Source organism: Pseudoliparis swirei, chromosome 13 (genome assembly GCF_029220125.1).
Source record: "Pseudoliparis swirei isolate HS2019 ecotype Mariana Trench chromosome 13, NWPU_hadal_v1, whole genome shotgun sequence".
NCBI lineage: Eukaryota > Metazoa > Chordata > Actinopteri > Perciformes > Liparidae > Pseudoliparis > Pseudoliparis swirei.
Genome location: NC_079400.1, coordinates 9,821,523 through 9,845,814, shown reverse-complemented (window position 1 = coordinate 9,845,814; position 24,292 = coordinate 9,821,523). Strand labels below are relative to the sequence as shown.

The 24,292-nt window shown below is 42.4% G+C and overlaps 2 protein-coding genes across 2 annotated transcripts in view; both read right to left on the bottom strand.

Moving 5' to 3' along the window:
* The window catches only part of LOC130203540 (ankyrin-3-like), a 137,614-nt gene extending 124,812 nt beyond the window's left edge, over window positions 1-12,802 (bottom strand). Inside the window, exon 1 of the mRNA XM_056429792.1 lies at window positions 12,576-12,802. Within this exon, the coding sequence (XP_056285767.1) occupies window positions 12,576-12,611 (36 nt within the window). The 5' untranslated portion in view covers window positions 12,612-12,802. The remainder of the gene's footprint in view (window positions 1-12,575) is intronic.
* A 1,364-nt stretch (window positions 12,803-14,166) lies between these two features.
* acsl5 (acyl-CoA synthetase long chain family member 5) lies at window positions 14,167-21,317 on the bottom strand. Its single transcript, XM_056429633.1, has 20 exons — window positions 21,162-21,317; window positions 20,961-21,072; window positions 20,295-20,359; window positions 20,089-20,190; window positions 19,919-20,018; window positions 19,475-19,653; window positions 19,340-19,372; window positions 19,203-19,254; window positions 18,938-19,011; window positions 18,756-18,833; window positions 18,550-18,684; window positions 17,835-17,969; window positions 17,668-17,763; window positions 17,256-17,328; window positions 16,862-16,950; window positions 16,549-16,665; window positions 16,229-16,372; window positions 16,060-16,161; window positions 15,700-15,771; window positions 14,167-14,304 (listed from the first exon to the last, which is right to left on the bottom strand). Exons 1-20 carry the CDS (start codon window positions 21,315-21,317, stop codon window positions 14,167-14,169), a joined length of 2,052 nt encoding a protein of 683 aa, XP_056285608.1.
* Window positions 21,318-24,292: the final 2,975 nt, after the last annotated feature.

Below are 24,292 nucleotides of genomic sequence, written 5' to 3'. Positions count from 1 at the left end.
GAAGAGGGGAGTGGTAGCCACCCTGAGCGTGCACAGTGACCAACTCGCTCAGTTGCTCACACACACACATATTTTTTCCGCGAGGAGAGGACACCAAGAAGGCTGCCCGGCAAAAGCGATGGAGAAACACACATGCTCTCTTGCTCTCTCTCTCTTTCTCTCTCTCTTTGTCTGATTTTTAATTCGCACACTTCACTTCCACCTCTCGGTGGCTGTGGTGGTTTCCTCCCACTCACTCCACAAGTGAGAGCAGAGCATCAACAAGCTACGTGGGCTCGCGTCTTAATGACAATCAATATGGCTGTGTTTGTGGAGAGAGAGAGAGAGAGAGAGAGAGAGAGAGAAAATGCTTATGCAACAAGTTCAAACGGACAGAACACCCGTCTTCGGGAGGAACCGTTTGTGTTTCAGAGGACGGTCGTTAAACGTGAGCTCCTCCCTGCATAGAGCTGTTTGTGCTGCATTCAAAACCTAATTTAAGTAAAAGCACATCAGTATGAGCCTCATGATGTACTTAGAGTACCAAAAGTACAAATATTGATTATGCAGAATTGCTCATGTCAGAGAAACCTTAATATATGACTTCCAGGGAAAGCTGTAAAAGTCTTAAACTTAATATATGTATCTACATACATATATATATATAGCAGATATATATATAGATATATATTGTTTTGTGGTGTCTAAAATGTGTTTTGCTGCTGCCTTCATCCACGGCGGTACGTTGCACGTCCGTTTCTCTAAACTGTGGGCGTGCCGACCAACATTGTTAATAAACCGACTATGGAAAACTACCCAGTCCCACTTGAGCTCAGTACTCAGTTACTGGGCTGAGATGAGGGTTGGGCATTTAGTTGCAATGGACGTTTGGTTGAGGTAATCGCAAGATGACTTGCAGTTAACTATTTGTGGAATGCATTTAAAATGTATCCTCTGATCAAATCACAGAGAGACACTCAGGCATAAAAAAGAGGGATGGTGAGTGAGGTGAAAAAGAAAGAGCGAAGAAGTGCTGGATTCCTGCCCCTCCCTCCTCTCCCTCATCAATAATTGAGAAACAGAGGAAAACCCCTGGTGGCGGATCAATGTGGATTATTGTTCTGAGTGTGTGTGTGTGTGTGTGTGTGTGTGTGTGTTGTGAATGGATTACACCAGTGTGAGCCAGTCTGCCCATTACAATTATAACTGTATCATCCATTGAGACACAGAGGGACTCATGGTTGTATTCAGGGTGATTCATTATTGTTACTCTCTATAGAGTAAGGCGCGCACACACACACACAGGCGCACACACACAGGCACACACACACACATTCTCTCACTTCAATAAGCGCCAGTATTAAAAAGGTGTCTAAAAATATCTCAATAGAAATGCTGACTAATGTGTTTTATGTCTCCTGCAGGTGCGGTGGAGTCGGTGGTAATCTGTGCTTTGTGAACTCTTCCTGTCACTGATAATAAAGAGGGTCAGGATTTTCAGGTTTTACTTTGACACTTCCTGTTCGGACTGAAGAACCCAGTCTGACACCTGGTGGCCGAGGCTCGCCACGACAACAACAACAAACCACCGCTGACGCTCAAAGATTGTTAAAAAAGGCACAATGTTCATGAGACACTGTTTTGTAGTTTGTAAAAAAAGAAATGCATGTACTTTGCCATGTTGTAAAACATGCAAAAGAGCTGGCTCATGAGCTTTTTTCATCTCTTTAAATTCTTCATGTCTTTTCTGCATATAAGTGTACTCAAACTAGAGCCACACATTTAGCATTGTACCTTTATAAGAAGTGAAAATATATTACAATACCTGCAGTGGAACCATTTTTCTATCTTTTTTGTTGTTGTTTAGAACATGAACAGAAGAAGTAAAATACCTTTGGATTCAGCTATTAGTGTGCTTTACAACTTTTAGGACCCACAGATTTAAATAAAGGCTACAGTTGATTTACCTCAACAACCTTAAAAGACGTCTTTGACCCATTTAAGTCTCAGGAAATAGTTTTTCCGGGCCCCAAGACTTCAGGTGACAGACCTGGAAGTTGTATATACAACACTTGCCAAATAAATTTGCCAACTCTTTTCACAATGACCTCATCCTGCATTCTTTATTCTCATTCTTTAGATAATCCTGCCCTTCTGCTCCTCCTATCAAATCAAACAGCCTTTAAACAGGAATTTAAATTTTAAAAAAGGTGTATTATTCAGCATAGTAATAACAGGATGTCATAAAGAAATACATTTGTGTATTTTCTACTGTGTTCATACATTCACCTCTCTCACTGTTCTCTTTTTCTAGCCTTGTCGCTCTGATGCGTCTCTTCATCTCTCAGCTTGAATTCAATAAGACACACACACACACACACACACACAGCAGGAGATGGGGTTTGGTGAGCGCCAGCAGGTTTGCCAATACAATGAGCTCAAAAGTGGGATAGGAAGAATTTAAATGGCCGAGGACATTTTCAGATACTGGATAGAAAGAGATAAGTGTCATGTTTCATGTGACTTCACCGGGAGGAGACAGATCGGGCGGATCAGTGAGGGACAGTGAAGACCACGGTCTATTATTAGCTGCGTGTTTATACTGCGACATTTGTACGTCACATTCCTCAACGCAGCGGCCGTCACGTGAGAGTTTGCAGCGGACAAAACAGTAAAGCTCCCGCGTGTTGGGTTGGTTTTTGTCAAAGAGGGCGTGAACAGCAATTCACAGACAAAGTATGTGTGTGTGTGTGTGTGTGTGTGTGTGTGTGTGTGTGTGTGTGTGTGTGTGTTTGTCCGAAACACACAAGCTCTGAACTTGGCTAGAAAAAAAAAAGTTAGAAAATGGCCCAAAATGTTGGAGTGTTGTCATCATATCTTACTTTGTGTAAACTCAGCATCAGCTCTATTAGGCCACCCACCATGGTACACCTACCCCCCCCCACGACACACACACAAAGCTTCTGAAGCTGGACAGTTAATAAGGTGATGGAAGTTAACAAATGTACATCTAGTCATGTTGCAAGATATTGGAATACATTTGTATTTTCCAGCCAGATAATACATTGAATCCTTCCTCACTTATTTTAGAAGTACTAGCTAGACACATCATGTCTCCTACCTCCGATACAGCCTAAACAGCTGGTGCAGGGAAGCCTGTGCATCTGTATGCACTAATCTGATTATAATCTAATTGTGACACTATCATACTTTGCACAGTCATTGTATTATATGTGTGTGTATATATATATACATATGTTTCATTTTATATACATATATATACTTCATTTTGTATTTTATATTTTACTTGTATACATCTATATCTTTCATCCCTGTTTTTTATATTTTATATTTTATTCTCGTGTGTTTAGTTTATTGGTGCTGCTACTGTGACGACAAATTTCCCCTTGGGGATTAATAAAGTATATATCTATCTATCTATCTATCTATACCGCTCGTCAGCTCATTAATAAGAAAATCAAGAAAACATATCTCGCCACCTGATCAGTACGACCCATGTGCAAACTAATCCAACACACCTGTGGTTAACCGAGCCACCAGGAAGAGGCCAAATCACCTCGTTAATTTCATTAATTCAATTCAATTCAGTTTATTTGTATAGCCCAATTTCACAAATTACAAATTTGTCTCGGAGTGCTTTACAATCTGTACACATAGACATCCCATCATTAGTGAGTGTGAACTGATAAACTTTTACCCGTAACGTCCACATCGCGGCTCCGTGATGACGTCCACATCGCGGCTCCGTGATGACGTCCACATCACGGCTTCAGGATTGATCAATCATATTTGCCACGGGGGGGGGGGGGGGGGGGCATGACTCCACAGCTAGCAGCACCCAGTGGGCGTGTGTCTGCTTGTCTGTTATCAACGACCAAACACTCCATGGTCACCACGATAGAGGACGAAGGCTCAGTTTTTTAACTCGATGTGATTGTATCCGTGTTTGTTTTCTCCGTCTCGCCGTCGGTGTCTCCGCCCTGCGGCACTCGGTGTCTGTGTTGAGTCTGGAGTATACACGAGGTGTGGTTCTGCACTGGAGCCTGTGATTTGTGCGTGAGAGTTTCTGAGAGAGAGAAACATAGACATAGATGACATAGATGCTGATGCGAGCCAATGAGGACGAGCAGACTTGTTCTCATCGTGATCCTGTGGGTCAGCGCTCCGTCATGACTGTGCCCCGTCATCGCGATCAGATTCATGGTCTTACGGCGGGGCCCGGCTCCCAGTATTTCATCGTTTCTCAAAGTGCTCAGCCTCCAAAGCAACAGGCGGGAACTTTTTTGTGGGTTGTGCATGTAGATTATGAAATCCACAGCTATAAAAGTGGACACATTAGCAGAATAAAAACAAATATTAGCAGTTCTAGGGTTAGATTTGCACTTCCTGACATCTAGGAATGTAAATCAACCACAACCACCTGTTAAGATCAGTGACTCACGTAAACGATGCCAAGTAAAACAAACTCAATATTTTTTCTTTCTCTCCCATCAAGCCTCTGTCTTTCCTTCACTATCACATGTGATCCTCCTCAGCTAATCCTCTTATCTCAAAAGAAGAAAAAGAGCTTCACCAAACAATTCAGACAAACTCGAACGTCCAAATATGTAACCCGACTGTAACCAATGCAATGGCTCTGCTGCTGCCCACCCCCCCCTTTTCTCCTTTTGTTTCATGGATTGTGGAAATCTGGATCGTAGAGTCCATGCCTACTAACTATAATTCATATCGTCATATTTATGGTATGTGTTGAAACGCTGTTCATCTGGTCACATGACCTCTATTCTTCTGTCCATCCTGGAGAGGGATCCTCCTCTGTTGCTCTCCTGAAGGGTTCTTCACTTTTTTCCCCTGAAAGGGTTTTTTCTATTTCTTCCGATGTGAGGTCAAAGGTCAGGGATGTCGTATGTGTACAGATTGTAAAGCCTTCTGAGGCTAGTTTGTAATTTGTGATTTTGGGCTATACAAACTAAATTGAATTGAATGGAAAGTGCTCTCTGCATATTAATGATATCCCTTGAATTAAATCTTAATGATGACCAGCCAGGAGGAAATGAGTGTGTGGCAATAGATGGATCCCCATGGAAACAAACAAAATGTGGCAGGATTTCGTCATGACAACCACATTAGAATTCTGTTTGGAGAACCAATCACAGGCTTTGGAAAGTAAAGTAAGCATTATGTCACAATCAATCAGTGGTGGAAAGTAATTTATTTTGAAGTGCTTTGACTTCATCTTGTCATTCTGAAGAAAGATGGCTTGAAAATGAAGTTTCCAGCTGGGATGTTTTATCTCTTGAGCGACCAATCAGACGAGTGTTTTTCTGCAACACCCCAGAGTAACGCAGGTTAAGCGTCAGATGAAACACTTTAACTGACCGCCATAAAGTCAAAGAGGGTCATTTACAAAGAAGAGAAGGAATCTCACACACACACACACACACACACACACACACACAGCAGGACTATTGAGAAAGAGCAGACACACAAACACCAGTCACAGAGAGATGGACTTTCCAACCTCCCCTTGATTTACAATCCGTCTTTGTCTCTCAGGACCGGCGCACTCACACAATGCTAATGCAGCTCAAAGGACACGGCTCCACGCCTAAAATGGTCTCACCGCCAACCGCAGTGACAGCGGCCGAGCTGGAGAGTTTGGATCCTGACTCACTTTCTACCACCGAGTCCACTCACAATGCCGTAATCTGTTAATGTTTCAACTCAGATATTAACCGTATTATCCTAATGAGAAACCGTTGTATAGGATCAGCATGTAACACTGTTTTTAACACCAAAATAAAAGTAATAAATATAATGTGATTGGAGTGGAATCCTGATTAGATTTTCTTAGCCCAATAGGGAAGGACAACTTTCTTTTTGAACTATTTTTTGAACTGATATCGACCAGCTGATGCAGCAAAATATAAACAGTTCCTCCATCTTTTTGCATCCCAACAAAACTAAAGAATATGCGATAAGAAAATATCAGAAGGGAATCATAACGTTGGCTTCCTCAAAATAAAGTGTGTATGTAGAGTGGCGTCGCAAGGGGGACAGGTAGTGGAGGGGCACTACATCTCCCAGAATGCCACATCACTCACCCAGCTGCAGGTGCTTGAGGCTGGGAAGCTCCATGAGAGACAGAGGGGAGCACATGGAGAGGAGGAGCTGGACCAGCAGTGTGGGAAAGGACATCCATGAGGAGGAAAGGAGAACAGTGGCCGACGAAGAGGAGGACCCCGTGACCTGGACTTTGCTTTAAGTTTTTTGTTGAAGTAACCACTTTCTCCTCCGGGACGCTTTATGTTGATTGATGGACTTGTTTTGTTTTTGGTTTAAATGAATCAACTGAGTGGCCTGAGGAAGGGAACAATAAACCCTCCTTTTATTTGAAACCTTCTGATTGGGCCTGTTTTTCCAACTCTCTTGCACTTCCCCAGACGTCCCCCGGGACACGACAGAAGATCTAAACTCTATGAAACCTTGTAGCTGTGGTTCAAGTTGACAAACATATATAAGATGTACTCATTAAGTCATGGTTTCCAGTTCCACTCAGAACTAATAAACTCGGATGTTTACTTGCAATGGAGTATTTCTACTTTTACTTAAAACTACTGCAATAAACTTTCATTATTGGCTGATTCTGGCGGTCCCTGTGGTGAAGAGCGGTAGTGTTTCCAGGCACCAGAGTCCCTTTAAAATTTAAATTAAATGTAATTATCTTGCAGCAGGTTCTGGTTCCCCCGCTGCCTCCCCTTCGCTCCATCATGGCCCAACAGCGTGGCGTGGGCTCCCAGCTGGGGGACATCAGGATTACATTATGTTTCATAACCAGCTCAAAGTTCCTCACGGTAACTTTAAGTAAAAGGCTGAGAGTACTTTTTTCTTCCACCAGTGCAGCCATGTTTCCACACCAACAAAACCCATTCATGGGAACGCTGACCCATGTGTTCACGCTGACTCATTCATAAAATTGGAACAGAGGCACAGAATACACCTCCTTATACTGTAAAACACCCTGGTGCCAGTCGGCGCTGTCACCCTCAGTCATTCCTGCTTACACACTGTGCTCTTTCATTCATTGCTTCTTTCAATGTGCAGATGTTCTTTTGTCAGTCATGGTGCTGCCAACCCAAACTGGCATCTCCATCTAATGTGTGTATATCTAAACTAAGGAGTCTCTTTTTGAAACTAAACTAATATCTAAAATACAGCGTTTAGTTCCTGAACCGTCTCTGCAGCATCATTGAGTCCTATGTTTCCTTTAAACTTTCACAAGTAAAGCCCTTGTTTAGCATCTAAATTGCACCATCAGAACCAAACCATCAGCTGACCCACTTAGAGCTTTGCCTAAACTGATGATTATCAGTCGACATCTTGTTGTCTTTTTGACCTTTGGCATCGTAAATTAAAAAAGGAGTTAAAACACACACTTAAAGAGATTTCTTGAACATTTTTAAAAACTGTTTTAGGCTTTTACAGCATGGTATTAGTTAGAAATTAGTTAAATTAATGCATAATGCAGATGTTTACCTTTTACAATGAATTAATAAAACTCTTTAATGGTTAAATTAATATATAAAAACATTAGTTGTCAGTGTTTAACGGGTCAAATCTGGATTTTGTGCCGCCAGCAAATGTTAGAAACTGCATGGGTTAATCATTACTGTCTGGTTTTTATCAGCACCTTTATAACTTATCCTCATTTTTATTGGTGCCTGTGGAATAAAAACCACAGAATGATTCGTCAGATGTCTAGAAATCACAAATCTTCGTCCAAATTGGGGTGGTGAAAAAATGTGTTTAACCTTCTTGATTCAAAGTATGTGAGTATAAAATACACAACATTAAAACCAAGACTCCTGTCACCATAACAAAAACTAATGTGTAAAAGTGTTTTAGCTCCTATTTATTAAAACTGTCCATGTAAAAATAAACGTCACATTTCAGTTGCGGTTTCCTCTTCCACGACGGATCAGTCGAGGAGTGTTTGTTTAGATGTCTGGTCACACTTTGCACGGGAGGGTGTTAAAATCGATGCGCTTTCTGCCGCCGAAGCCGCAGACGAGACGCAGGATGCAAACCTCGGCCTCAGGAGCCAAAACCCAACGATTTCATGACAAACAACAGTCACTTCTCGGAGAGCGAGTCCACACACTCAATATACAGCTGTACTGCTTTTCTTCCAACCATGTGATGGTTTAGTGTGCCCCCCCCCCCCAAATGGAGAGATTAGTAAATAGAGACTTTATACACTGGCATCTTTCCTTGTATCCGTGACTCCTTGTCAATAGCCACCATTCAGTTATCACAGACGCTGGTCTGTCTCACCACGGACCACTGTATCTGGCTCAGCTAGTCACAGGCCAGCACACACACACACACTAATGCTAACTCATACCCAAGCCACCATCGTGCGTGACATAACTTTAACATTCTGCACTCACACCTCCGCCGTGTGTTTCCCAAACAACAGCTCCATCCTCTCCACAAGCAAACACCGATCTGACCCGCCACCACCTCGCCACCACCGAGGTCCCGTGTGCTCGCTGCAGGACAATACTCTGCCCTGAGAGCCGGTGCGGGTGAATCAGTAAGCTCACGGCCCTCCGAGCAGCTCGCTGACTCAGCAGAACTGGAATGTTCCCATTACAATAAGCTCACTAGGCTAACCTTTTGGGTTCTCGTGACCTTTCGTCGTCGTCGTTTGTTATTCATTATTATTTTACAGGATTCACAGCTCGGCGTATGTATGACCCAGATTTGCAGTAGAGATGCATCAAAGTGTTTTTTTGTGCTCATTTGATGAGTAGAATAAGAAAATGGAGATTGTTGTTAGTTGTTGTGGTGACAATACTCGTCGACGGGGCTGTGAAACAAGTTCAACAGTGTGTAAAAATACGGGCACTTTCGACCCCCTGAAAGTCTCAATTTGCGAAATCTCTTCATTATTTAATTTTCTGCCATGAATGACAACGACAGCCAGAGACACGCGACAGGTTACACGAAGAGAGCTCGCCTTCACGTCCACTTGTGGAGCGACGTGGACCCCTTTGTGGAATCTGGGTCAAAGCAGGACGTCGTGCGTTTGTGTGCAACGTGTTGACGCAGCTCCAGAGACGGAGGCTCGTTAGCGAGCTAGCTCATGTGTGTGTGTGTGTGTGTGTAGGAACAGAAAGAATTAACATTAAAATCAAACCCATCCTGTGAAGTTTGCTTGAAATGTAAACAAATCCAAAGAGATACCGCAGCCCAATTTATTCCTTCTCTCACTTTTACTTTTTCGTCTTCATTTCTTATTTCACCACTACCTTTTATTTATTTCATTGTGTTGATTTATTTGATTTATTTCCCTGTTACTCTTGTGTCCCTTTTATGTTTCGTAAACCGATGACAGCTGCCGTTGCTTCTGTATGTAATGTAGCACCGCCAAACTAATTGGGGATTAAAGAGGAATAAAAACAGAGATGGCGTGTCGTTCTCCTGCCTGACAACCAGCCTGCTTCTCATATTATTGCATGTAGTCAGTGTAGCATTAAAGCATGGTGGAATGAGCTCGCTAGTTATTACCTTCGCATGGAAAATGCGGAAGGTTATATTTTGATCGCCGTGTATTTATTTATTTGTATGCGTGTTACTCGCATAACTCAAAAAGTATTAAACCGAATCGCATGAAATTTGGTGGGATGATTGGTTATTATCCGGGGACCATATTTTTACCATAGCGCGGTCTATTTCTATCCAATTGGCATGCAACTAATGCCAAAATGTTCATAATTCAATGCCCGATCTTGTGATATGCGAAGGTATGCGCTCTACAGAATGCCCGTTCTCGTTCCAGCATGCTTTAATGCTACACTGCTTTCCTCATTTACTCTCATTTAATGAACCGTAAGTTATTTTGAAGGAGAACTAACCGTTTCTGATCCGAAGTAAATTTAAAGGCTCATCTGTGCAAGTAAGTTCATATTAGAGAAGTATGAAATATCCTTATTTCTTCCAAACTCTGTGTAAAACACTTTAACCTTTGGGCACGTGCAGCTCTGCAGGTGGAGTGAATCCCCTGCGTCGTCCATTTGCTAGTGGAACAGGACAGAGGTGGATCCTCCCCGTGTTTGCTCTGCCACAATAAACGCGCCGCACACTCACGGCGTCCTGACAACAGCCGGTTATTACCGCCACCACTGAGAAACCTCCCGTTTCCCATTACGCTCTGTGGTCAAACATTAATGGAGGGCTGAAAAGAACCACAGACAGATCAACAGACGGTATGGCGATAATAGATCACCTGACAAACATTATTTTCTCAGAGACAAGCGAGTTCATCGGCTATTCCAGCATTTTAAATGAAAATGTATCAGTGTAGGAAGCGTTTAAATATATTGAATGAATGTAAAAACCGGTGACCCCTCATGTTACAAGTGAACAAAAGGGCTCGGAAAGAACTGAAAGCAAATCGCTGCAAGGCCCCATTGTTTGAACCCTGCCAAGCATTTCCCAGATTCATTTCCCCAGAACATTCCCCTGGTGAAGTCTTCCCCCAACGCATTGAATCAACTCATCGACTTCACGACACTGGAGATGTGACAAGATAAACTATTCATGTTCAGATTTGAAAATTGGCAACAATCTTCTGAGGTTGCGAGTGCGGATTGATTTATGTCTGTCAGTGCAAACTGTATTTCCTGGTACCAGCCAAACTGGTGTGTCAACAGCAGTATATTGTTTATGCTTTATGTTAAATAGTATGGGAATCAAGCAGTGCAAAACCGGATGCACCGCATTCAGCTTTAAGTATTCAAAGTATATATTTCTTAAGACTCAGATCTTCCTCTGTTTTTTGTGCAGAAGGTCAACATGGGTTACGGTGTAAGTTATTCATCCATAAAATCGTGGATATATGAGAACTCACACTTCCCCATGTACCAATGGGGATACAAAAAAAAATAGATGTCAATTCATGGAAAGATGCAGCCAACTATGACGTCAACTGGAGAGCGTTATGTTTGGAGATTGATGATTAGACAAAACTTCACGCGGTTCATAGACTGTTTGTGTGTGCAGAAAACTGCAAGCTAACAGATATTGTGGTTGAGTATGTAAGTTCTGGGAAAGGCGAGGCAAGAAAAGAATAAACATCACGAGGAAAACGTGGTTACTGATCTATAGTGCAACCGAGAAAAGACCAAAGACCAGAAAAGGCGTCCATATCTCTCATTAAAAACAACAAGTAATTTAACTGTGTTTGGAAATAATGTTTTGGACGTATGTTACGGGGTCAGGCAGCCGTTGTTTTCCATTCATGTCTGTCGAATAAGAAAATTGCAATGTAGACTGAATAATCCATTAATTGAATGCAGTTTTTTTATTATTGCAATTTATGGTGATTTCTTTTTAATTAAATGAAGTAATTTATTATTATGGAATAATTGTTAAAGGTCAAATAAACATCTGCATCCATAAAATAACCCAAATAATTTAATAATAAAACACCATGAAAACCACATTTGAGAAGGTGGAACCAGTAACTATTGGTAATTTTTGATTAACAATGACGTCAAGGATTAATCAAATGTTCTAAATTGTTGCATTGATCAACTAGAAATGTATAAATACTAGTCATTGTCCATGGAAATGTATCAGACATATAATGCAACGTTCTGTCTGCTTTTTTATTCGAATATAGTAAAGAATGGAAACCAATCAATGGCAGCCTTGAATGGTTCTAAAAACATAGATAAATTATTCCCATTTCATTCTTTTTTCATTATTGGTTAAAAGAAAGGATTATATTAAAATGGTTGCAGATTCATTAATAAATTTGTGTCAAACAGTTCATATTTATTTGTATATATATACAAAAATATATATATCTGGATACAAATATATATATATACAGTATATAAACATATATATTATTTAAACAAAATAAAAAAAAACATATATATATAAATATGTTTTATATAAAAACATATTTATATAAATATAATAAAATATTAAACATACTTATAAATTAAAATATACATAAATAAAATTACACCTGAGTAAATATAAATAAATACAATATACATTTATAAATAAATTTATATAAATAAATGACATATATATTTGTAATATACATAAAAACATATAACAAATACATAAGTTCAATTAGAAATAGATATCAATAAAAACACAGAAAAATAAAAAAGTAAGCTATGATGTTGAGTTAGTAAAGGTGCGAGATGACTGAGAATATACTACACATTTAATGGACCTCTAACGTTAATATCACTCAGTCAGCCTTCCATGACAGAGAAGAGGATGGCACGATTTGCATGCCAAAATAAACGACTCATTGAAGCTCCTGTTCATAGTTACAATGTTATCCTTTGATATATCTTTTAAACTGTTTCTCCGTTTCTCCCCGCAGAGGAAAACAAACTACAAGTCAGGAACTTGGAGGAAACCAACTTGCTCCTCCAACACTTGAGTTTCACAAGCTCAACAAGCCACAAACCGACCACACCGGGAGATTAACCCGTCATCACGGTGTAGAACTGTCACGGTCAGCAGCGCGAGCACAGCCTTACCTGCTCCTCGAAGTCACCTGTGGCGGAAGAAGCCATGTTGAAGCAGCTCGCGCCCCGCTCCACAGGTAAGTTCGCTCGGTCCACAGGAGTCGAGGAAGGAGCCGAATCCTCCCACCGGTTGTAAAACGGTTTAAACGCATCAGAGGAGCTGACGTCAGCGTGAAGAGGGCTCGTGCCCTGCGGGTTTACCGGAAGCAGCCCGGGACAGAGGCCGCTGAGAGCGTCGAAGGGTCCCGGTGGAAACTTCAGGTGAAGGGGGTTTCAATCCAGCTGCAGTCCGGAGAGACTCTCGAGACAGCCGGGAGAGAAGTGGACACAAGGTGGCAGCGTTGAACACGAGCTCCAAATGGACGAACACCATGTCAAGTTCGACTTGGAGAATTCATTACAAGGGGTCAATTAACCCCGGTTCAGCCCAACCACCGCCCCCAGCTAATATTTTGGAAAAACAAAAGCGATACACACGTAGGCCTACATATCGCTTTTTTTGTTTCAGATAAAAAAATCGATATAAATGCAAACCAAAGTGATCTGATAGTATGTCTGAGAATTCATCACATCTGTACGATCAGCCCTATAACACACTAAACTAAATGTTTACAATGTGCCAATATCTGTACCTTCTTTGAACACTTTCCGATATTCTGTAAATAAAATGTAAATATTGCATTAAAATATATATACATAGTCAAATTATTCCATTACGATATGGCACAGAGGTGGGGGAAAGTATTTTAAATTCTTTAGTTTTAGAATTATAAAGTCAACATTTTTTTCCTGTGTGTTGCAATTAATCTTTTACTGCAGATTTGAGAAGTCATTGCATCGTTGCTGCCATTCAGCTCTTTAAGTTACTCAGCAGAATTCTGCAGCACCAGCACCTGTAACGCGCGTGTCCTACCGCACGAGGGCAGCACTTCATTTAGTTTATTTGTCAGTGAGCTCCTCAAGTCCACTAAACAGAAAGTTGCTCCACAACAACATCATAGGACTAGTTTTACATCTTTCAAAGCTCTTTCACACATTTTGGGACCAAAAACTAAACATTTGATAACTGTTTGAATTTTACTCTGTTAAACTTGAGCATTTCCACAGACGGTCAACTCAAAAGGAAAAGCCTTTTTGACCTTGTGTATGTTTTCCAGCATGGTTTAAGCGTCGTGTGGACATAAGATCCAGTATAGCTTCAATTACATTTGGTCATTTAATGTCCCGTTTAGCTTAGCCTTGTTGTCCCCCAACAAACAAAGCATCTACTTCCTGTTCACTTAGTCACCATTTCTAGCCCATCACCACACGACCAGACTTCAAACTGTAGCTTCTCACAGTTTATAGTTTGTCGGTCTCGCCTCTGCAGCAGCAGAACTGATGAATCCAGCTCTCCTGCTGGAGGACGGGGGCTTCCAGCCAACAACAAAGAATGTGAAGGGATGATTCACTCAGGCCAACGAGGCCATCCAGCTAACCCCCGGAGTGCACTGCCACTCTTGTTCTGCACAGAGACCAGTTTAACAGAATCCAATCGGATCTTTAGAAACACAGCTGCACATAAAGTGAAAAAAAAACCACAAGGACGGTAGTTTGGTTTAATTTATTTGAGGTTGGCGTACAGTCGGTCAATCTGAGGCTGGAAGAGAGCTTTTAGCTCAGCCCGCTTGGCCTTGAGAGTCGGAGTCAACAGGCCGTTCTCGATGGTAAACAGCGCTGGGTGGAGGTGCACGTCCTTCACCTGCAACATGGACAATGCAGATCGTTAAACGCTGATGGATGATATTCTATGCCACCAGTTGCGTCCGACCTCATCCCTCCTTGAGGAAACCGTGTTCACGCCGATGCAATCTACAGGTTGGTTTTAAGTCGGTTGTCACTTTGTTTTGTTACTTCCGTATTTCGGCGCTTGTCAGGGATGGATTAACCAACGGGCCTACCGGGCCCAGGCCCAGGGGCCCATGAGCTCAGGGGGCCCCTGGGCCTGAGCCTCCGCGCGTGACGTCGCTGTGATTAACATTGTATTGATATGAATATGATGATATGACACGATGCGCCGTAGCCGGTATATGCTAGGCTTAAGTCATTCATGTCAGTAACAGGGCCCCAATAGTCCTACTGAGGGATGGATTACCGAACGAGCCTACCGGCACCAGGGGCCCGTGAGCTCAGGGGCCCGTGAGCTCAGGGGCACGTGAGCCCAGGGGGCCCATGAGCTCAGGGGCCCGTGAGCCCAGGGGCCCGTGAGCTCAGGGGGCCCCTGGGCCTGAGCCTCCTCGCGTGACGTCGCTGTTATTAACATTGTATTGATATGAATATGATGATATGACACGATGCGCCGTAGTCGGTATATGCTGGGCTTAAGTCATTCATGTCAGTAACAGGGCCCCAATAGTCCTACTGAGGGATGGATTACCGAACGAGCCTACCGGCACCAGGGGCCCATGAGCTCAGGGGGCCCCTAATCCAGAGCCTCTGCGTGAAGTAGCTGTTATTAACTTTGTATTGATATGATGATATGACACGATGGGCCATAGCCGGTATATGCTAGGCTTAAGTCATTCATGTCATGGTCATATAATTCGCGTTATGTTGTCTGCTCAGCTCCGGTATCGTTGTTCCATACGGACTGTTTTGTTAGCGATGTAAAAGTTTTTTTTTTTTTTTCGGGTGGGGGGGGGGGGGCCCTTGACACATCCAGGCCCAGGGGCCCGTGGTTTCTTAATCCGTCCATGGCGCTTGTGAGAAACCTTCACTTGGCCGTCTTATCAACGACCAACTTGTATACGAGAAATACAAAATATCAATGAAGATTCTGATCAATAAGCAAACTGCATAAAAAGCCTGACTTGTTTACAATTTGTTGCAATCAGTTTAATCCATTGTGGTAATAAGACAGTATGACAATGAGCCTGACATCTGCATGGCCTTGATGAAACTTCTGGGTGTTTCTTTGAATAAATAAGCATGCTCATTCTGACCACTAGAGGGTGGACGGAGTCAGCTTTAGTAAAACGTGAAGCACCAGAGTTGCCGATAAATCTCCCAGTTTAAACTGGAACAACAACTTAATGTTACTCCGATAACAGCGGACTTTCCTGAACATGATGATGTCACAAGGACGTTTTTGCGTTACCTGTTCGAATGACTTTAGCCCGGCTTCTTTGCCCAGCTTGGTCATGTCTGAAAGAATGGCTTTTTTAATTTCCTGTGGAAACAAAAGAAAAAGGTCTCACCAACTGCCCCGCAGCGTATACAGTAAGGACATTTAGCTCCATCTTTATCAGCTGAAACATTTGTATTTATAGTTCAATGTTTATACTTTTAAATTTCAAATCCAGGACTTTTTTCTGGTATTTCTACACAGTAGTATTGTTCCATTTACGCAAGTAAAATATCAAAGTACTTATTCCACCGCTGCACTCTGCCCTAAAGCGGCCCTAGATTAGTCCTGCTCACAGGTGTGTGAGGAGAGGTGCGCAGAGAGAAACTTTACGGTGTTTTTGCAGAGTTCCTCAAAGGAGTCTTGGCACCCGAGAGTCTTTGCCAAACCCAGCAGGACTTCAGAGTCCGGGACCACGATGGCGATCAGGTAGGCCTTCAAACACAGAGGCAAGAAGTAAGTGTGTGTGTGTGTGTGTGTGTGCGTGTGAGAAGCTGCTTACCTGTAGACTCTCTCCGTGCACAAACACTTGGGCCACAGGTTCACTGCGTCCATACACATTCTCAATCTTCTCCGGGGCGATGTACTCGCCCTGAGCCAGCTTGAAGATGTTCTTCTTCCGGTCGATGATCTTCAGCACGCCACTCTTTTCACAAAACAGTCAAGATATGAGAAATAAACCATTTTCTCAAAAGGTTCCTCAGTTATGAAACTCTTTAAATATCCACAATCTCCAATCATGACTTGAGCTCCAGCCACAAATGCCACACTTCCCGGTCATAATGGCTTGTGGTTGTACTTAATCGTCATCTGGGTTCTTACCGGAAGCCATTTTCCGATGTCCCCGGTGTGGAGCCAACCGTCTTCATCCAAGGCCTCTGCGGTTTTCTTTGGGTCTTTCAAGTAGCCCTTGAACACATTTCTACCCTTAATCCAGACCTGGCAGAGAGCAAGACACATTAAAGAAATTTCCTCCAAGATCTTGTCATCATTCCACCTTCAAAGCTTTTAAAAAAGTACAATCTACAACTCTGATCATTAACAATTAAGTTATATTTTAGAGATGTGCCTAATCTGGCTTTGATGCCGGCTCTTTGGAACTATACGAGTCACGGTTCGGTTGACATCATCTTACCTCTCCTTCTCCGTTTGAGGCAAAGTAGTTCATTTCTTCAACATCCACCAACTTAACAACATTACAAGGCATCGGCACTCCAACATGCCCTGATGGAAAAAGATCAAGTAGAGACCATTTATTGCCAGGATTATTATTGCATTTCATTTTTATCATTACTTTTATATTAAAACAAATTTTATAACATCAATTATATAGTTAACATTTTACATACTGTTGGGTTATTAAAATGGTTTTAATGCATCACATTTTTTAAGTTAATATATTAATCTTAATTTGTAAAGCAACTATATAGTGTCACAAGTCTTAAAAGATATTCTGTAATGTAGAGTATAAAATGGCGATACTTTATATATTATAGTAAATGCAGGGCCAGCGAGGTTGAAGTGCGTACCTGAGGTGGTGTCTCCCGGCATGGTGAAGGTGCAGCCGGCAGTGCACTCGGTCTGACCGTACGCCTCAAAAATCTAAAGGCCACACAGAGCAATTAATACAGCTTTATATCACTTAGAATAAAGACAACCTAGAGCCCACACAATATGGGATTTAATTAACAGAATTTAGTTATTTTATAGAAATGTGAACATCTTAGGGAAAGAAAGAAACAATTATATATATAATTTTAATATAAGAAATAATAATATAAATATAATATATGCAGTGTCAATATAGTAAAATAAATAGTAGCAAGTAAATTATGCAATACATAAATCAGGCACGGCCACGACTGGAGGTCCAGTCAGATTGACCCTTCAAGGATCCCTTTATGTGAAGTCATCTCATAACCTGGATAGACGCGTTATTACCTGGCAGCCCAGAGAAGCTCTGAGGAAGTCGAGCACGGGGGGCGATATGGGAGCTGCTCCCGTCACCATGATCCTCACTCGGCCCCCCAGAGACTCCTGCAGTCATCATCATCAGAGTTACATTCAGTGGCTCCCCGTTTCTTAAGTCACATGGTCTGTGACCGTACCTGCACTTTGTTGAAGATGAGCTTGTCCCACAAGCTGTCGTTCCTGATGATGCCCTCCTTCACTTCAGCAAACTTTCTCTGCACGGCAAAGTTCAGCAGCCATTTCTTGAAAGGAGTTTTGGCCCTACTGTGAACCTGGTGACGAGTTCAGTGACAGCATTTAAAATGAGAAACGACAGGTGTCTAAAAGCAGAACGAGAGGGGCTGGCGTGTCCGACACGAATCACCAGCGACGAGATCCTTCACTTAAAATACTGTCTTGTAGAGGTTTGTAAGCATAATCAGGGAAATGCATTTATAGTACAAATTCCTAGGGACATTTGTTCTTCTATTATACAGCATTAGGCTCGTTTCTACCATCAAAACTGAAGCAAATTATTTGGTTTGAAAAGTAAATAAAGTGGTGAGCCCAAAGTTAAACCTTCACCATGTACGAGTTAACCAAGGAATACAACATTATAAATAAATGCAGCACTGATGCCAAAACATTATATGAACATTTTCTGTCATCAATTACTCACTTCAGCTTGCTCATCAAGTTTGGTAGATAGATTCCTGAGATTGATATGAAATAGACATTATACAAACTTTCTAAGTGTTGTGTGCAAAAACCTTTCATATTAAGAGTAACAAGTCTTGTGACCAGATTAATACAGTGAAGAGTATAAAGTAGCGTTTCCCTCTGAACTCCAGTACTCTTTTCAGTCTCACTCACTTTGTCGTAGACTCGGTTGAGAAGCCGCGGCACGACAGGGAACACGGTGGGCTGCAGGGTCTTCATGTCGTCCGGCAGCAGTCGGATGTCTCCCTGGAAGAATCCCACTTTGGCTCCAGCGCCGTATAGCACCGTCTACAAGAGTCAGACGGGAAGTCACCGCGTCTCGGCCATCGATGCTGCGATTGGCTCGAGCCGCGTCTCACCTGCACCACTCTCTCGAACATGTGCGCCAAAGGCAGGAATGAGATGCTGACATCCTGGGTGCATGGAACAATGCACACCTGGAGGCCGGAGACCAGAGAAACGTTAGCGAGATATGAGCTTTCAAAAAAGTATTTCACTTAAAAAAAAAAAAAAATGACACTCTGTGGTGGTTAAAACTTGCATCGAAGGTTTTGAGGAACCCTGCAGCATCTGAGACAACGTTCTCATGGGTCAACATCGCTCCTTTGGGATTTCCTGAAAAAGATACATTTTATATTTTACCTTTTTGGAGGCATGTTATATGTCAGGCAATCCCATTGGAAATGCACTAGTAGTCAACAAGGACGTAGACTTTGCTTCAATATTTGGGGGGGGGGGGGACGTATATCGAGCGGGAGGTCCAGGAAATTATGAGCCTTAAACGCCTCGTTTCAGAAGATGGTCACCTGTCGTGCCGCTGGTGAAGCAGACGATACTGAGGTCGTCTGGCTTCGGGGGCTGTTGACGACATGAAAACGTGTCAAGAGCCGCTTGTTGAAGCTCAAAGAAATGGACCGTGTGAAGATATCAGAAGAGAACTCACAATCGGCTGTTGGAGGTTACTCTTCCCCAGAGCCTGGAGAACAAAGACACGGTTTTAAAGTGCTTTTTTCTGGTAGTGTCAAACAATTAAAAATAGCATTTTTGTTACATTTATTTGTGCTGAGCAAGCGTTTACCTCCACGTCCTGCAGCGACACCACCTCCACCCCGCAATCCGTGCCCCGCTCCGCCAGCGCCGAGTCGAAAGGGTCCATGACGATGATGACTTTGAGAACCGGAGTCTGGCCTTTCTCCCGGTTCTGCAGCAGAGTTTCTGCTTTGCTTTGGTTGTCACAGAGCACCGTGGAGATCTCCGCTGAAGGAAGAGAAGAACACTTTGAACTACACCGACGAGTCAATATAATAATACCGCTTATGAGGAAAGCATTGCGTTGAATTTGAAGTCACCAATTAAGGCATTTTTTAAAGAATTGCCGTGTAAAAAGCATAATCAAAAGCAAAAAGAAGCGCCGCAGATTGAAGGAGCGGTTCAAACCAGCGAGACGAGATTAGAGGAAACGCGACACAGATCCCCGAGGGTGCAGATTAAGCATTAAAAGTGCAAGAGAAGCTCCAATTACCAAGGTCGATAATGAACACCAGAGCTTCAGGTCCCAGGGTGTCGTACAGGGGGACGGCTACCATGGAGTAGGTGTAGCAGGCCTGTTCGCCAATAATCCACTAAGAGAGAGATTCTACAGTTTGTTGTTCAAACTTAAAGACAGCACGTCATCCCTTCAGCCTCACTCACCTCAGGTCGATTCTGAGCAAAGATGCCGATCAAAGTGTTGGCGTTCGGCTTCAAACCCTTGTGAAGAAGCCCTGAACCCAGGTGCTGCGCTCTGTCAGAAACCTGCAATACAGGAAAGGGGGTTAAAGGTCAGCTGGAGATGACAGAAGTTCATTTTTCATATTGGTATTTATTTTTATTTGCCGCCTTCAATGTTGCGGGTCTACCTGCTTGTACTTAAGCCACTGGTACGGCTTTCCTGGTTTTCTGTAGCCCAAGCATGGTCCGTTTCCTGCAGGCGACAACGTTACACTAGAGGTTTGTTTTTTAAATTCAAATAGTGAAACAGCCGAGAGACGCTTAGCGTAAAGACTGGAAACCAGAAAGTTAACCCGACTCGGCTTTGTTATTCACAACTCACTTCACCTCAATTTGAGAGAGTTGGTTTGGGTGTCTTATGCTGTTGGTGTTTTCCTGCCTCATATTTCTTTTGGCACATTGGCTCCATTAAAATTATGTAGAATTAGCCTTTTTCTTTGTACAATGCATCAATGACAATCACTGGATTACTCCTATTGTTTTTAATAGTTCAACCATAGGAGGAGATAGATAGATGGGATATCGTTTTTGTACAGATAATTAGATAAGTGGATATCTTTAGATGTCTTTTTTTCCTTTCCACAGATCAGGTTGTGCGTGTCTCTCTCTTGACCTCAAATGTCTAAAATGCACCATTAAAATCAAAATTTGAGCTCGTCAGACACGTCAGAATCCTCATGACGCTCACCTGCAACACAAAGTGAAAACTCATATCCCAGACCTCTGTCCTTTACCGGTCTATTTGATAGGAGGCCGGTGGCGTCATTGATGTAGAGAAATACTGTTTGCGTCACCTGAAACCCTCAGACCCCTCTGGAAGACCTCGTAGAGGGTCGTGGCGTCCGCGTGGTAATACGACAGCAGGTTGTTGTTGTCCTCGAGCAACGCCGTCTTCCTCGCTCCATCCTGCAGAAGCAACAGGAGAACCATGATGCAACGTTCGGTCTTCATCTGCATCAGAAGTTGTAGAACACGGACAGCTCGGCACTCTTCACCTTGATGCCCAGCGATTGGCTGTTGAGGTCAACGGGGGAGCGCATGGGGCTGGGCCGAGTGTTGAGGTAGAACAAGGTGGCGGCTGCCAGAGCAAACAGGGAGATGATGGCCGGGAGAGGAAGAGGAGAGAACAGCGCCTCAAGGAGGGAGTTCATGGTGCAAAGGCTGCTGGGACAAAGGACAAAACGCAGCATTAACACACTTAGCATTTTTACATTTAACCAAGTTCTGTCCAAAACATGTCATAGTTTAAGCCATGTGGTCCGTTGCTGCACTTTCAGAACATACTGCAGCTGCTCTTACAAAGTGCAGACTGTTGCCTGCAGTAAACATCAGATGAACCTTCTTGTACACACATCGGCTGTGATAAAGAGGCCTGTGGTACAGAAAAGCATGCTGCTTGCAAACTGCAAAAGTCAACCGGTGCACAAGAAGATCCTCCCATTTGACATAATAAATCCTATTTGATTGTATAGCAGTTTGAGTATTGGAAGGCAGAGATTGTTACTAGAAGTCAAAGTCAACATGAATTGTGCAACAGTTATTGATAATAACGCAAGATAGCATCCGACCCATGAACACACAACAGCATCGGACTCTTCATGTACTGTGATGTAGCACAATAGTTAAGTATTTACTAGAGATGCACCGATAGATATGGGTAGACATGCAATTGTCATGTACAGGTCTAGCTTTTAATTTTTTTATACTTTGTTTTACAAAGTTATTAAAGTCCGATGTCAACTTCCAGATAAAAAGGCTGATTCCAGTCCATTCCACACAGTGAAGCGTGCAGCTTATCAGTGAAAACATTGGTACCCAAAGTACCTACAAGCACTTAAACTGATGCTGCATGAGATTACCAACGTGTCTGCAGGAGTAACACGTCATAATAAGCATTATATTCAGGTTCTTGACCTTTGAGACAGATTGTCTTGTTTGGATCATAAATGTGAACGATACCGAGGTGATGGTTAATTATCTTCAGAGAAAATACCAAAGGTTTAATTAACAAGTGCATTTCATGGCATTTAAAAAAGGTAACGCAATAAGAAAGTAAAAGGTGACACTTGGCTCCAGTTTGAAATATCAATAAAAAATGGATGACCCCAATTCATTAATTAATATTTTTTCATCCCAAATTAGCTTCCATAGAGAGATTAATATATCTATATATTAAAATCATTTAAGAAATGTACATCTGGGCCGCTGTCGGCTCATTTAACCCTTGTGTTGCCTTCGGGTCAATTTGACCCGATTCAATGTTTCACCCTCCTGTTACCTTTATATTTACTAACATATTTTACCCTTGAGGTCAATATGACACCAGCTATTAAAATCTCCAGAAAATTATTAGAATTAATATTGTTTTCCAAGTTTAAGTGTGAGGTACTTTATGTTTGTTTGTTGACTCCCGAAAGAACAACACTCAAAACACTGGTCCTGGCGTACCGTGCTCTAGACGGATCGGGCCCCGTCTACATCCGGGATATGGTCACACCGTACACCCCGGCACGTTCGCTCCGCTCGGCAACAGCCAATCGACTTGTGACTACTGCACCTCGAGCTAATCACTCGAAATCCAGACTGTTTGCTGTCCTGGCTCCTCAGTGGTGGAACGAGCTCCCCACTGACATCAGGACAGCAGAAAGTCTCTACATCTTCCGTCGGAGACTGAAAACACACCTTTTCCGACTATATCTGGATTAAAACACAGATTAGCACTTCAGTGGCACTTAGATAGCACTTACTTATGGTACTTTTGTAGTTCGACTATGTTGAGGAAATGTTACTTCCTGTATTCTTGTTGTTCTTAGTTTGTACTCTAGGTTGAAATGCACTTATTGTAAGTCGCTTTGGATAAAAGCGTCTGCTAAATGACATGTAATGTAACATGTAATGTAACACCGACATTAAACATTGAATCGGGTCAAATTGACCCGAAGGCGACAGGAGGGTTAATAAATCATTCTCCTACCTGCTGTAGGTCCTCTGAGGTGTTCCAGTCGGGTCCCAGTTGACAGGCGAGCTTCCTCCAGTCTGAAAGGAGATTCACGGAGTGTAAGAACTCATAAAAACAAGTCAAGGAAGTAACCTTTGCGCCACACTCTCACTGATACGATAAAGAAACGATAAAGAAACATACAGACTTCTAAACTCTACTGATGTTCACTGTCATGATATTAATATAGTGTGTATTTGGCAATTAATTATACTGTATATTTAAAAATAAAAACATAAAATGTAGCCAACCAATAAAATGTCACTCCTGATAGATACACACTTTAGTTGTCCAACAGCAGGCCAAGATGCTGAAGTAGGTGAAACATCAACACTCTGCAGGTCATTGTAGTCAAAGTCCTCACATTAACAAAACATGACAAATTGTCTATTTAAATAATATACTGATACAGAAAAATTGTTAAAACAGAAACTAGAACAACTTCTTCAAAGTCAGAAACTTCTAATCTTTGGTACTCGACACAAAGACACAAGAAGATAGAAGCTGCACATTGCATTCGATCTCACTGAATAAAGGGAGACAATGCATGTAACAGTTTCTGGACATCAGCCACTGTGGAGACGTTAAAAAAAGGCTAAATTGTAGAAATCCAAGTATCCAAGCAAACATTTAACTGAATGCCAGATGCATGAATTACATTTCTTCACTTTACGTATTCACTCCTCTGACACAGGTTCGACACGTCCTCTTCTGAGATTGATTTAATTAAGCTCTGGTGGACATTGAGCCGAAGGTAAAGGTTCATTAGGAGAAGCTTTGAGAGGTTACCTGGTGGGATTAGCAGAGGTGGTTTGGGGGCAAAACCGAGCAGGGATCTCCTCTGGGAGAGAGAAGGAAAAAGAACTGCTTGAGTCAGCACCACCTTTAATGCACACACACACACACACACACACTCTGCCCACCTGTGATCATTAGCACCTTAAACTGCACACAGGTGTGTGTGAACTTCTCTGGGCCGCCCAGCAAGGCTCATCCTGCCTCACCTGCAGAATACACTCCCAGGAGGTCTGCAACTCAGCCCTCACTTTGGACTGAGTTGTCTTTTTAATTGTCTTCATTAAATTAGCCCATTCTTAGAATAAAAGTGTTTGCTCTACGCTCCTCTCA